The 14,520-nt window shown below is 38.8% G+C and overlaps 1 protein-coding gene across 5 annotated transcripts in view; it reads left to right on the forward strand.

The window, feature by feature from the left end:
• GOLGA1 (golgin A1) overlaps positions 1–14,520 on the forward strand; it is a 48,283-nt gene that overhangs the window by 3,988 nt on the left and 29,775 nt on the right. For all 5 annotated transcript variants that reach the window (XM_055335652.1, XM_055335674.1, XM_055335657.1 and 2 more), the window contains exons 4-10: positions 273–363; positions 2,355–2,429; positions 3,343–3,440; positions 4,812–4,844; positions 8,233–8,361; positions 8,687–8,856; positions 9,744–9,855. In XM_055335652.1, the coding sequence (XP_055191627.1) occupies positions 273–363; positions 2,355–2,429; positions 3,343–3,440; positions 4,812–4,844; positions 8,233–8,361; positions 8,687–8,856; positions 9,744–9,855 (708 nt within the window). The remainder of the gene's footprint in view (positions 1–272; positions 364–2,354; positions 2,430–3,342; positions 3,441–4,811; positions 4,845–8,232; positions 8,362–8,686; positions 8,857–9,743; positions 9,856–14,520) is intronic.

Raw genomic sequence — 14,520 nt, forward strand, 5'->3', positions numbered from 1 at the left:
GCATGCCACCATTTATTCCAATACCATGTACACACATACACAGTTTATCTGTTTAGCATCTCCTAGCTCCATCACATTGAGGAAGGAGATAGTGTTGCTCCTGCTTTACAGGTAGAGAAGCTAGGACCCAGGTATGTTAAGAAGCTCTTCAGTGATCATGATTAAGGTATAACGAAACCTAAAACAAGAGTTGTTGATTTCTGGTTCAGTACTGGGATCTCACATTTGCTGAAAACCTATGTGTGAATATGACCTCTTGTCTATTTCAACAGGCTTCCGATGGAAGCAGCTCCAGAGAAGATCTTTCATCCCAGCTTTTGAGAAGAAATGAACAGATACGGAAATTAGAAGCCAGACTTTCTGGTATGTCTAAGAACTCATAAAAAGCAAGCAAAGAAAACTTGCCTTGGCTGACCCTCTCTCTATATCTAATAGCCATATTAGATAATATGTAATAGCCATAGTATAACTTTATAGTTGTATTGACATATTTTGACATATTTCTTAGTCAAAAGGGAGCAATTTGTACACTCTATTCCCTCCTTTTGTTAGTGTACTGAATAGTTTAAATTCAAAACTGAGTTTTAAAGTTAAAAAACCAACTTAGGTGTTTCTGCTCCTGAGGTTTCTAGCCATGGATATAAAAGGTATTAAAAAAAAAAAAAAATATATATATATATATATATAGACTAGATTTGACAGTCTTTCACCTGTTAGCATAGCTTTCAGGTGGAGAAGGGTAGAAGGTAGTATTTACCCGGAATGGCCAACAGATTCTTCAACACCATAGAGGGTTGCCACTTGCTACAACTACATATCAACTGTGTAAGTGTCCTTCTGGGTCTTTAGACCACTTTCCAATGATATTCAGCACCTGTATAGAAGCTGTAACTCTCATTCTGTCTTTTGTGTGCAGTTTACAATTTACACAACTTCCATTGTATCCTTTCCCTGAGCAGGGCATGTTTGTGATAGAGTTGTAAGTTCTTATTTTGGTTTCTGCCAGTGGATACATTCTGAAAGTTTCATCCTGTGAAGTGGTCAATGGCTTCTGTGTTTCTTTTTGTCCTTTGGCCTTATGCACATTTTATTGGAGTGAAAGCAATAGATTACAAAATCTATCAAATTATATGTGAAATATTTGTGTTTGGGAGGTTATCAAAGGTGCATAGTATAGCTCCCAGCTCCCAGTTAGTCCATTATCTTCTTTTGTCCTCACTATAGCCTTATTAGGGTTAGCAAGGTTAAGGTCACACATGTAGTAGTAGGTGGTGGAGCTGATCCAAACCTAGACTTGCTTGTGAAAGTCCATACTCTTTTTTTCTGCAGTCTTCTTTAAATTCAGTTGTTATAATCCTGTTATACTTACTTGTAAATAGTATCAGGAACAGCAGTGAAATAACTTTACATTTGTCTAATGTTGGGGAGAAAGCTGTGAAATACTACGTGCCTTCCCTAATACAGATGGAAGAATAGTTTGGGTTTGACTTTGGAGAAGGGACAGGGCCAAGAACGGACACTTACTAAACCCAGTTATGTCCCTTATGTCCCAATACCTCTTATTGAACATTATGTGTCAGGTGCTTCTAATATGGAGAACACCTAGGTTATTGTCTAATTAGGACATATGAAACACTTAGTTTACCAATTGCATTTTGAGGCAGGTACAGTTAATACCATCATTTGCTAAGTAAAGAAACAAAAGGATCAATAATTTGCTTGGTCTCTCAGCTATGGACTGACAGAGCTTCAATTTGGCCCAAGCCTGCCTACTTTTCCACTATACCATACTATCTTCTTTGGCCACTCAGGTAATTAGTTCTGACTTTCACCTTTAATATGGCATGGGAAGCCCAGTTTCCATTTAGAAAAGAAGCTGCCTTTTCTAGAGAATTAAGTACTTTCACAGTAAAGACTATCCTTTGGTAAGGTATTTGCTATTGCCTCAACCACTGTTAACTCAGTTGTGTGGATTGTGAGCTGTCGAGTGAGTTCCCTTTGCTCTATCTATCCTATTGCTAATACTGGCAGGGGAAGTGAAAACTGAGATTTGAAATTAAGTAATGAGCAGGGCAATTTTGATGACCAGACCAGGCCCAATTCTTGCTGTCTATCCAGGCTAAAAAAATCTGCCTGTTTGTATTCACCATTTACACTGTGGATGGTTTGTACTATACCTGTTTGCCTTTGTTGTTCATTGTTAATGGGAGGCTGTCTGCCTAGCTTTCCTTAACAGCAATGGTTTTCGGGTTGAGAAAATCATCATCATTTTCACTCATTTTTTTTTTGTTTAATTAACTTCCTTTCCTGATGTTTGTCCATTCCTGGTATGTGCATCACCCTCCTCACCCAAGACTATGCTGAACAGGTCCGAAACTTGCAGAAGATAAAAGAGAAGCTTGAAATTGCGTTAGAAAAACACCAGGATTGTACGTATTTTTTTCCTGCTTTTTCTCAATCTTTTCAGGGTTTACTTTTTTTAATGAAACAATAGTGTATGGTTAAGTTTGTCCTTCATCATAGCTCAAATCTTTGTAAGTGTACTATCAGGGTGATATATAATGTTTGTCTGATATTTATAAGCATATAGTTCCTATTTATGTTGTGTTATGGGCATGCTTCTTTGGAGAAGGTCGTTATGTGTATCAGCTTGTCTTCATCCAGTTGACCAGTTCATTGGCTGCCCTTAGATTTTAGTAAAATCATGTGCCTGGCCCTTAGACCTAGATTAGGAGACTGGTTCTATCCATAGCTTCATGCTTCTGCATTCAGTAATGGGAGGAAATCTTTAGCTGTCATCACTCCTCCAGCAATAGAACATATATTTTACTTAGTCTATCCTAACTCATATATTCTCCTTTGGATTCAGTCCAAGAAAAATGCTAACAGAAGTAGAAAGTTATTTTCTGTTGATATAATATATACTAAAAAAAAAATTTTAAGGGAAACAAAGTGAAAGATTTTTTTTGTTTTGCCTAGTTTTGAGTTTTATTTTTAATTCCGATAAAGTGGTAGTAACCATCACTTAGCAACAGCATTAGCATCTTCTAGCAATCTCCCTAACTTATTATACCATTGAAAAAGTTACGTTTTGGCATCTTCCTAAATGTATATACTTGCTTATTACAAAAACAAAACGAGAAAGCGTAAAAACAACTGTGGTCTATTACTAAGCCCAAAAGATTCTGGGAAAGTTGAGATGGATCAGGTTTCTCCCAGTCTCATTATCCACTTATGCGACCTTGATCTTTTTTGCTAGGTGACAATTGTAATCACATGGGCTATTTGTCATGCCGTTTCTGAAATATTTCCATATCTCAAATAGAGCCTCTTTGTTAACAGCTTCCATGCGGAAATTTCAAGAGCAGAATGAGACATTCCAAGCCAACAGAGCCAAAATGGCAGAAGGACTGGCTTTGGCATTAGCCAGAAAGGACCAGGTATTTTATATGTGACGCCCAAGACTGGTGGAAAGATTTCGCTTAGTGACATGATTTCAAAAATCATGATATAAACCTTGTAGGAAACATTTACAGCTTAGGAGAAAAGGAATGCTGTATATAATTTACAGTTGTAATCATGAAGAATGTGAGAGTATCATCCTGTTACACCGTATAACTTTGTAAAAGGGAGAAGGGAAATCATGTGTCCTAATCTGGTAGCATATCCCAAGAGAAGGAAAACAATCTCTGTACTCTAAAAACTTGTCTCAAGGCCTAGACCCCAAACACTTGCCTTTTAGAGTGGAGAATGCTATCAAGCTAGACAGCTTCTATGATGTACAGAGTTCTTACAATCTCTGTTCCCCAGTGTCTTCAACCCCAGTGAGTTAGACAGAAATTAACTCCTGTAATCCCATTAGAACCATCCATTGACAGATGCTGAATGAATAACAATAAGAAAGGAAAAGAGTACTATTACCATTATAATAATTATGAAGTATGTTTCATTCTGTGGCATTTTAAATTTAAGATAAACATCAAGATATTATAATGATAATCTTGATTTATTAAGACAGGATCAATATAGTATGTTTCACTTAAGAAAATACATAATTCAAAAAAAAAAAGAAAATACATAATTCATCTACAGTATGTGGATGGGTGGTTTTTAGAGTATTAGTTACCTAAGACATTTGCTAGCCAGAAAAAGACATTATTCACCAATACTTAGTGGATAACTATGATATAAATGTATACAAATGAATATATCATCTAAAATTGGTGGATTCTGATTGTAGGCACTTGGAATATGGCTTTTTGTACCAATGGTTATTTTTCCTCCCGTTCTGTGATTGGTGAATGAATCCTTTTTCCTTTAACTTATACCAGACAGTGTAAAGCATATTGGTAAAATCAAGACAAGCAGGAAAATAATTATCAGGGGCTGGTGAAGACTGTCTCCCTCACCTTCAGTGAATTAATTTTTAAATATCAATTATAGATTTACCAACTCAGCTGGTCCCAGCTACCCGCTCCCAAGAAATAATAATAGCATTCATGGAAAAATACTATGGAATAAAGTGAAAAGCTGCATCAGAATACCACATTATAGCTTTACTGAGTCCTCTACTTAATAAAAATCCACAGGCTTTTATCTGTGTTCTAGAATTTTCTATAAAATTCATTTTCTTCTCCTTTTAGGATTCTTGGCTCTCTACTAAGCCAACTTTATGGGGTTTTTATTTGTTATTTTGGTTGGTTGCTTGCTTGCTTGCTTTACAGGGGGAGTTAGGTTGTTTTGTTTTCTGAAAACCTTATATTACTGATACTCTTCCCTGGAAACTATACTTTTTTGTTGTTTTGTTTTAGGAATGGTCAGAAAAAATGGATCAGCTTGAAAAGGTTAGTTCATCTTTTATATTTATCTCAGTTTGAATGTCAGCCTCTCCTCAGGGCTTGGACAGTGGTTTGTGCAGTACCCAGTATACAGATTGCTCTACCACCTCTTAAACTCAGGGTGCCAGTTGACTAAACACTGACTTGAAAATCTCACGAGTTTCCCCCCCCCCCTTTTTTTTTTTTAAGATTTTATTTATTCATGAGAGACACAGAGAGAATGGCAGAGACACAGGCAGAGAGAGGAGAAGCAGGCTCCCTGCAGGGAGCCCGATGTGGGACTCGATCCCAGGACTCCAGGATCATGCCCTGGACCAAAGGCAGACGCTCAACCACTGAGCCACCCAGGGGTCCCATGTTTCCCTTTCTTGATGGGCATGCTGGATGTCTTTTGTGTGCCCCTCCCAAAATCCTCTTCACCACTCTCTTACCTTTCTCTATGTACCTGGAGGCTGATGGAAACTGTATCAGCAGGACTCCATTGCCCTCTGGTTCCGGACTGGGTTCTGCCAGTGGAGAACTCCTAAGGAACTATGGGTGGAAGGAGAGTGTGGTTAGGATTCCTCCAGCCTTCTCCATGTGGGATCCCTTCAAGTTAGTTGTATCCCATGGCCAAAGGTCAGTTTTAGTGGACATTCCTGGGTTTCTTATAACCGCTACATCCCTCTACCTCTTCATACCCGATTGATATGAGCACATTATCTCTTTGTGTTTTCTTACCCACCCACAGCTTTGAAAAGTCCCTTTAGTAAACTTCTCAGAATACCCAATTTGAGACTGCCATCTGTTTCCTGCTGGGACCCTAATTGGCACTGTGGTAATGTTAGGAATACTTTTTAAGGAAGCAGTCGGGAAGGAGGGCATTTTTCAAGGCTTAACATTGAGCAGATAAGAACGTTTCTTGGCTAAACACAGATGAGGAAAATTGATTACTCTAGTACCATAGCTTGTGTAACACTGTGTAGGTGCTTAATGTAATTTATTCCTGGCTCCCAGACATGAACAGGAAGATGAAATTTCAGGCCTATAGTTAGAAAAACATTTTAATTTAAAAGTCAGCTACCTCGGGCAGCCCTGGTGGCTCAACGGTTTAACGCCGCTTTCAGGCCAGGGCCTGATCCTGAAGACCTGGGATTGAGTCCCACATCAGGCCCCCTGCATGGAGCCTGCTTCTTTTTTTTTTTTTTTAATAATAAATTTATTTTTTATTGGTGTTCAATTTACCAACATACAGAATAACACCCAGTGCTCATCCCATCAAGTGCCCCCCTCAGTGCCCATCACCCATTCACCCCCACCCCCCGCCCTCCTCCCCTTCCATCACCCCTAATTCGTTTCCCAGAGTTAGGTGGAGACTGCTTCTGACTCTGCCTGTGTCTCTGCCTCTCTCTGTGTGTGTGTTTCTCATGAATAAATAAATAAAATCTTTTTAAAAAAATAAGTCAACTACCGCAGCTCAAATTATATGCTGCTAATTCATTTTCTGTTTTCATCAAATACTCCTAAATTACTTTTTATGGTAGAAAAATTATTTCTTAGATTGATATATATATATGCAGTCTCAAAATATATTTACTGTTCATTTTATTAAATAGATGAACTTTATTGTTGCTGCATTCTTGGGCTAAAACTCCAGGTTAAACCAATTCTCTCTGTGCGTGCTGTAGAAATCTGATTATCAAGCTGTTAAAGAATGCTTCAACATATTTATGTAAGGAAAGAATTATAGAAAAGTCAAACTATCTCCCAAAGAAACTTGTGCTTAAAAAATCTGAACATGGTATTAATGCTGGTCTTCTTAAATATGGAGATATGGGTTGGGTTAAAGTTTTCTTTTCTTAAACTTAAGATTGTAGCAGTTGAAATTCTCATTGAACTGTTTTTTATCTTTTAAAATTACAGTAAGGGGGATACATACCGGGCTGAAATAAAGCCTACTTCAGTGCACTAAGGCCATCCCCTCTCGCACCCCTGCCCAGAGGAGGGACATATTTTAGACTCAGAAAGAACAGTGAGACATCTATGTAGGTCTTTGAAGCCACTGTAATTTTTGGAAATGTTATTTTTATACTGTTTTGATTTCTTTTCAATCAGAAATTGGAAACTGCAGCAGCAGAGTTTGTCCTTAAGAGAGTCTATCTTGGGAAGCTGTCATTTAGGAATTTGTAACCTGCTCACATCAGTCATGTCTAATTTTTGTTGACTTCTAACTGAAATTGCTAATTGACACCAGTTCTACTGAAATACATCTAGTTTTTTCAGGGTATTTAGGCTTACTCCAGTTATTCATATTGTTCATCCAGTTCAGTAGGTCACTGAGAAAAGATGTGTAAAATGAATATCTGCAATTTCTTTTTTTTTTAAGATTTTAAAAATTTATTGATTCATGAGAGACACAGAGAGAGAGAGAGGCAGAGACATAGGCAGAGAGAGAGAAGCAGGCTCCCTGTAGGCAGCCTGATATGGGACTCAATCCCAGGACCCTGGGATCATGACCTGAGTCAAAGGCAGGTGCTCAACCACTGAGCCACCCATGTGCCCCAATATCTGCAATTTCTTTTTTTTTTTAATTTTTTTATTTATTTATGATAGGCACACAGTGAGAGAGAGAGAGAGAGGCAGAGACACAGGCAGAGGGAGAAGCAGGCTCCATGCACCGGGAGCCCGACGTGGGATTCGATCCCGGGTCTCCAGGATCGTGCCCTGGGCCAAAGGCAGGCGTTAAACCGCTGCGGCACCCAGGGATCCCCCAATATCTGCAATTTCTAATCAAACTTAAGAACTTTATTTTTTTAAAAGATTTTATTTATTTATCCATGAGAGAGAGAGAGAGGCAGAGACACAGGCAGAGGGAGAAGCAGGCTCCATGCAGGGAGCCCGATGTGGGACTCGATCCCAGGTCTCCAGGATTATGCCCTGGGCCAAAGGCAGATGCCCAACTGCTGAGCCACCCAGGCGTCCCAAACTTAAGAACTTTAAAGTACCAAATAATTGTTGCTCTTATTCCCCTTATTCACAGCTGTATCATTTAAAACACATTTATTTTTTAACTTCAGGTAAGTTTTAGATAATGGCATATTGCTCACATAACCATAAAGCTTCCTGTTATCTATTATTGTCTACTGAGGAGAGTTTTTTAAAGATTTTCCTTTATTAAGAATCTGCGGGGACCCCTGACTGGCTCAGTCAGTGGAGTGAGCAGCTCTTGATCTTGGGGGTCATGAGTTCAAGCCCCATGTTGAGGGTAGAGACTACTTAGAAATAAAATATTTAAAAGAAAAAGAATTCTGCTGAATAAAAATAAACATTGTGTAGATTTTAAAAAAGCATTCTTATATAATATAGATTTGAGATGTCTTTGTTGCCTGAGATGATGTCTTCTTCCTCCAAATAGGAGAAAAGGCTTCTGACAGCTCAGTTACAGGAAGTGAAGAACCAGAGTTTGAATCTTTTCCAAAGGAGGGATGAAATGGATGAATTAGAGGGGTTCCAGCAGCAAGAACTAAGTAAAGTAAAGCACATGGTGCGCATTTTATTTTCATAGCTACATATTATGTAGATGATTAATTACTTTGATTTTACTAGTCATCACTCTAATTGCTGATGAACATACCCTAGTAGTCTGTGATATTAATCATATGTGTATGTTTTTCAGTTTATGTAAGTGCAAAAGTTCTGTTTGAAATGTGCTTCCTTTTCCTTTTCTTTGTTTATTACGGGCATGTAAAGCCGCTTATAAGCTCACGCAAATGTTATGAAAGTTTGGTTTGTTGGTCCGTATTTTTAAAAACAGGTCTCAGGAGTATTTCTTAATAGTGGCCCAGTGAAACTTTATATCTTTGTATCAGCTTTTAAAAAAAGAAGAAACTCTGGGGAAAATGGAGCAAGAGTTGGAGGCACGAACCAGAGAACTGAGTCACACCCGGGAGGAGTTGATGACCTCCAGTCAGATGTTATCAGACTTGAGCCAGAAGCTAGAAGAATTGCAGAGACACTGCTCAGCGCTGGAAGAGCAGAGGTTCTTGCTTGGTCTGTGGGGCCCATGGGAAGCGGTGTTAGTGTAGCCCTAGCTATAGCTTGCCTGCCTTTCACCACTGCTCTTTGCAACACTTTCTTTTTCTTTCTTTCTTTTTTTTTTTTTTAAGATTTATTTATTTATTTATTTATTTATTTATTTATTTATTTATTTATTTATTTATTTAAGACATAGAGAGGCAGAGACACAGGAGGAGGGAGAAGCAGGCTCCATGCTGGGAGCCTGATGTGGGACTTCATCCCAGGACTCCAGGATCATGCCCTGGGCCAAAGGCAGGCGCCAAACCGCTGAGCCACCCAGGGATCCCCTTCTTTTTTTTTTTTTTGAAAGATTTTATTTATTTATTCATAGGGACACAGAGAGAGAGAGGCAGAGACACAGGCAGAGAGAGAAGCGGGCTCCATGCAGGGAGCCCGACGTGGGGCTCGATCCCAGGTCTCCAGGATCACGCCCTGGGCCACAGGCGGCGCTAAACTGCTGCGCCCCTGGGGCTGCCCTCTTTGCAACACTTTCTGATCTGAGTTCTGGCCCAGGGCTTGGGACCCTCTGCTCCCACCACCCAACACCTTCACTCCCCTTCACCTGCCTAAGCTCAGCTTCCAAACCTGCCAAGCAATTCAGTATGTTTTTGTTCCTAAGCTATTAAATAACCAAGGCAGATTAGGATTTTTTACTTAAACCTGGGTGGAATTTTTCTTTTTTGGCTTCTACTTCAGAAAGAGCCAAGGAGTCTTCTCCATCGATAGTCTTCACATGGCTAACATTTGCAGCCCTGACATATAAAGAACCATCTGTATTTTTTCCTGTAGAAGAGTGTCTCTTAGATAAGATTTCCAAATCTGCTTATTGTCTACTTTCTTTCAATGAAGAGATCACGTGACAGCTTCAAAAACAGGTGCAGAAAATAAGATCTCGGCCCTGGTGCAAAAGGAGCAAGAGCTCCAGGCATTCATTCAGCAGCTTTCCATGGACTTACAGAAGGTAAGTAGAGTACTAGGAGTGGATCCAGGTGGCTAGAGCTTATGGGGTAGAAGCTAAATCTGGCAGAAATTTCTGTCTCAGGGTGGCTACTGAAACTTCTGTTTCTCATGCAATGTGGCCCTAGTTCCTGGTGTAGCCCCGCTACATCCTGATGGAAGTGGCCACACAGCTGAACAGAAAAGGTCAGTATTGTCCCGGCAGGAAGTCTCAAAGTATACCATTTGATCTACTCCAGTTTGTCTTAAGTACTTCATGGTGGGCCATGAGCATAAGAATAACAGTCATGGTTGATATGGCTTAATCTGGTGTGTTCCAAATGATAATCCTTACAGTTCATTTGGCCAACATACATTTATTGCCTTCCTATTATAGGCCTGTGCTAAGTTTTGAGACTATAAAGAAGAAGAATAAAACATTATTATTGACTAATGTTTCTCAGTGGCATGTTTCTTCTCACCATTTTGAATAGAACAGTTAGTTGTCCCTTGCATTGCAGGACATTTAGCTTTCCTGGCCCCTGGGTTCTTAGTGCCAGTAGCACCCTTCAGGCATTGACAGTCCAGCCCTTCCCATCATGTGAAAAAAACACCCCCTGGTGGGTGGTACCACCAACTCTACCCTCTTCGCTTGAGAACTGCTAATCTCAACTGCAACAGAGACTTACTACATCATTACAGTACAGTTAAGATTTGTGTAAATAGAAATCTATATACTCCTTCCTTCTAGGTATTAGCACACATATAGATGCCCAAATGGAGGTTATATACCTCACTCAGAGTTCAGCAGTGAGTGACAAAGCTGGATTCTAGCCCAGGTCTTACTCCAAAACTCATGCTTGTCCTATTGGACTGTGTTGCCTTCCAACAAGGGTCATCCAGTAAATAGATCTCACATATGTGAATGACTCTGATACAAGGTCTCTACTCTCAGTGAACTGAAGATCTAGACACACACAGTGTTTTCTCAGAGGCTTATAGTTTCATTATAGAACTCAAACCTAACCACAAGAAAACACATTCTTAACAAATCCTAAATAAGTGAAATAGATTTTGAAATGGAAAATATATGCCATAGGGAGAGAGTGTATTTCTACCATAGGAGTCAAGGAACTCTTCCTGGAGGAACTGGAATTTCAAAGATGGGTAGAGTAACAGGCTGAGAAAGCAGGACACAGAATACATAGGGTGGGGGAAGATAACATACACAAAATTTAGGGATTCAAGGGACCCTTTGATATCAGAACCATCTAACTTACCATGTCATCATTGGAAAAACTAATTTTCTAGCTTGTGGTTATACTAATAAGTTCCCTCACTCATTCTAAAAATATGATCAAAGCCTTCCTATGTGTCAGGCTCCGCACTCTTTGCCCAGTGTTAAAAATACTGTGGTGAGCAAAACAGATACTGCCCTTGCCTTTGTGGAACTTATAATCTAGAGGGAAAATCATATATCAGTCAGTAATCATGTAAATATACTATTGCAAACCATGGTGCATGAAGGAAAACTGCAGGATGTTGTAGGATCCTGTAATGGCATCGGGTTAGATCTAGCCTTGGAGTCAGAGAACAAAGCCCTTGAAGAAGGAACACTTGAGCTGTGGAGGGGGAGAGACAGTGGGAGAGAATTTGAAGCAAGGAATAGTGAACAGTATGAACCATAAACCCAGAAACCTTGAGGCAGTAGAAGGATGAGCACATTCAAGGAACTGGAAGAGAAGACACAGAGAATGGACTGGCATAAGGGGAAACATTGGATGGGGTTCCAGTTAGGAAGTTCTTATACCTGTCTAGGCATCAGATGGTGGCTTTGACAAGAATGGTGGTAAAGATAATGGGGAAGTAGACATTTACAAAATAATGAGGAGACTGACCCACTCGCTAATGTAATGGATGTAGGAGGGAAGCAAGAGAAAAGGAAGTTTTGGTGATGGTTTCTGAGTTTCTTGATAGCAACTGAGCGGCTGATAGGGTCGGTCATTGGGTTAAGAATATCAAAGGCTGCACAGTTTTATCATGAAGAACATGAGTTTGGAGTCAGTTTTTTGTTGTTGTTGTTGTCCTTATCGTTATTGAATAAATATAACATTTATAAATATAAGTAGGGTAGAGAGTATAACAAGGCAGTGATCCCCTTGTAGTTAAGCCCCAGGATGAAAAGAATAATCTATTTATACTTGAAGTTCCCCATGTGCCATTCACTATTCATCCCATTCCTTTTTCCTTTATAAGGAATCTAGAAACTGTTGTTTCCTTTTTCTTCACTTTATAATTTTACTGTTATTTTATCCCTAAATAGTATGTATCTTCTGTTGTTTTTCATGCTTGTTAAAAATTATATAAATTATGCTATAGGTATTCTTCTAAAACTTACTTTTTGTGCTCAACATTATATTCCCAAAAAACATGCATTTGTATACATGCAGCTGTATTTTTTTTTTCTTTTCTCAACTATATAGTGTGAAGTAACAAAATTTATTCATCGTATTGACCATCAACATTGAGGTGTTTCTGGACTTTTACTGTTACGAACAAGGCTACTGTGAACATTCCTCTACCTGTGCAGGTTACTCTAGGGTATATTTAAGATGTGGAAAGGTTAGGTGTGCCTGGCTGGCTCAGTTGGTGGAGCATGCAACTCTTGATCTCGGGGTTGTGAGTTTGAGCCCCACATTGGGTGTAGAGACTACCTAAAAATAAAATCTCACCCAAAAAAAAAAAAAAGATTTGTACTTTTTCAACTTTTCGGCATAATGCCGAGTATTTTTTTCCCTAGTAGTTGTAGTAATTCACAGTCCCACCAGCCATGTTTGTTCTGCTTCCTTGACAACATGGGATATTATCAGGCATTTATTTTTTGCCAGTCTAGAGAGTATGAAATATTAACATTTTTTTAAAGATTTTATTTATTCATGAGAGACAGAGAGAAAGCAGAGACATAGGCAGAGGGAGAAGCTAGTAAGGCAATGTACTGTATCATACAGATACCACAGTGGCATATGCCCTTCGCAGGGATCCCGATGTGGGACTTGATCCTGGAACTCTGGGATCATGCCCTGAACCCAAGGCAGACTCTCAGCTGCTTAGCCACCTGGGTGTCCCCTTTCAGCATGATTCTAATTTGCTTTTCCCAGATTACTACAAAGTGCTACTGTCCTTTCATGCTTATAGGTCATTATTGTTCTGTGAAGTACTCATTCAATTCTCTAGCCCATTTTTCTGCAGCATTTTCTTTTTCTCCTTGATTATAGGATTCTTTATATGTATCCTGGCTGCCATGCTCCCTTGTCAGTTATATGGGTTGCAAATGTCTTCTCCCAGTTTTTGCCTTGTCTTCACACCCTTTATGGTCTCCTCTGATGAAAATATGCTCTTAATTTTAGTATAGTTGAATTTATTATTTTCCTTTAAGTTCACACTTTTGCTTTCTTAATTTACTTTTAAAAATGGTTCCCCCTTCAGTGAGACTTCCATTTTATTTATTTGTTTTTTAAGTAATCTCTACACCCATCATGGAGCTTGAACTCAGTGATTCCCAGATCAAGTGTCACATGCTCTACTAGCTGAGCCAGCCAGGTGCTCCCACACCTGCTTTTTTAAAGAAATTGTTTCTTACCCAGGGCCATAATGCACTTTTCCTGCATTACCATATAGGAAGTTTTACAGTTTTGCTTTTTATAGTCCAGTCTTTAATATGCCTAAACTGTGATTTGGGTTTTAGAAAGGGATCTGTATCTTTTTTTTTTTTTATTGTTTTGGTACCATTTATTAAAAAATCTGTCCTTTTCTCACCAATCTGCAATATCAGCTTTGTCACAGTTCAGGTTTCCATATGTATGTAGAACTATTAGGCTTTGGGGCATATGCCACTGTGGTATCTGTATGATACAGTACATCGCCTTACTGGCTATTAGGACAAGTCCTGGTGTCTGATAAATCTCCTTACCTATTTCTTTTTTATGAGTATTTTGAATATTCTTGGCCCATTGTTCTTCCACAGAGAAGCTTGTCAGACTCAAAAAAATTTTGTTGAGTTATTGATTGGATAGCATTGAATCTGTAGGTCCATTTGGAGAGCAGTGATTACTTTATGACGTGAGTTCTCTTTTTTTCTTTTTTTTTTAAGATTTTGTTTATTTATTCATGAGAGACAGTGAGAGAGAGGCAGAGACAGGCAGAGGGAGAAGTGGGCCCCATGCGGGACTCAATCCCGGAACTCCGGGATCACGTCCTGAGCCAAAGGCAGTCACTCAACCACTGAACCATCCAGACGTCCCCCTGATGTGAGTTTTCTTTAACCAAGAACATGATCTATTGTTTCAGATATTCAGTGTTGCTTTTTTTTTTTATTAAATGACTCTGTAAGGTTCTGTGATTTTTTTTTCATGAAAGTTTGTTATTTACTGTTAAACTTATTCCTAGGCACGGTTTTTTATACCAATTATAAATTGTGTCATTTTAAAAACTACTTTTTGTACTTGTTGCTGGCATATACTATAAAAATACTGTTATTTTTATAAATTGATTGTTTTGCACAATTTATTAATTTTTATTGAGCTTAGTAACTAATTACAGATTTTTTGAATTTCTTGAATAGCAGTCATCTGTGAATAATGATGGTTTTGTTTGTTTCAAATTCTTATACATTTTTTTCTTTGCCCTATTC

This window comes from Nyctereutes procyonoides, unplaced genomic scaffold, assembly GCF_905146905.1.
Source record: "Nyctereutes procyonoides isolate TBG_1078 unplaced genomic scaffold, NYPRO_anot_genome, whole genome shotgun sequence".
NCBI lineage: Eukaryota > Metazoa > Chordata > Mammalia > Carnivora > Canidae > Nyctereutes > Nyctereutes procyonoides.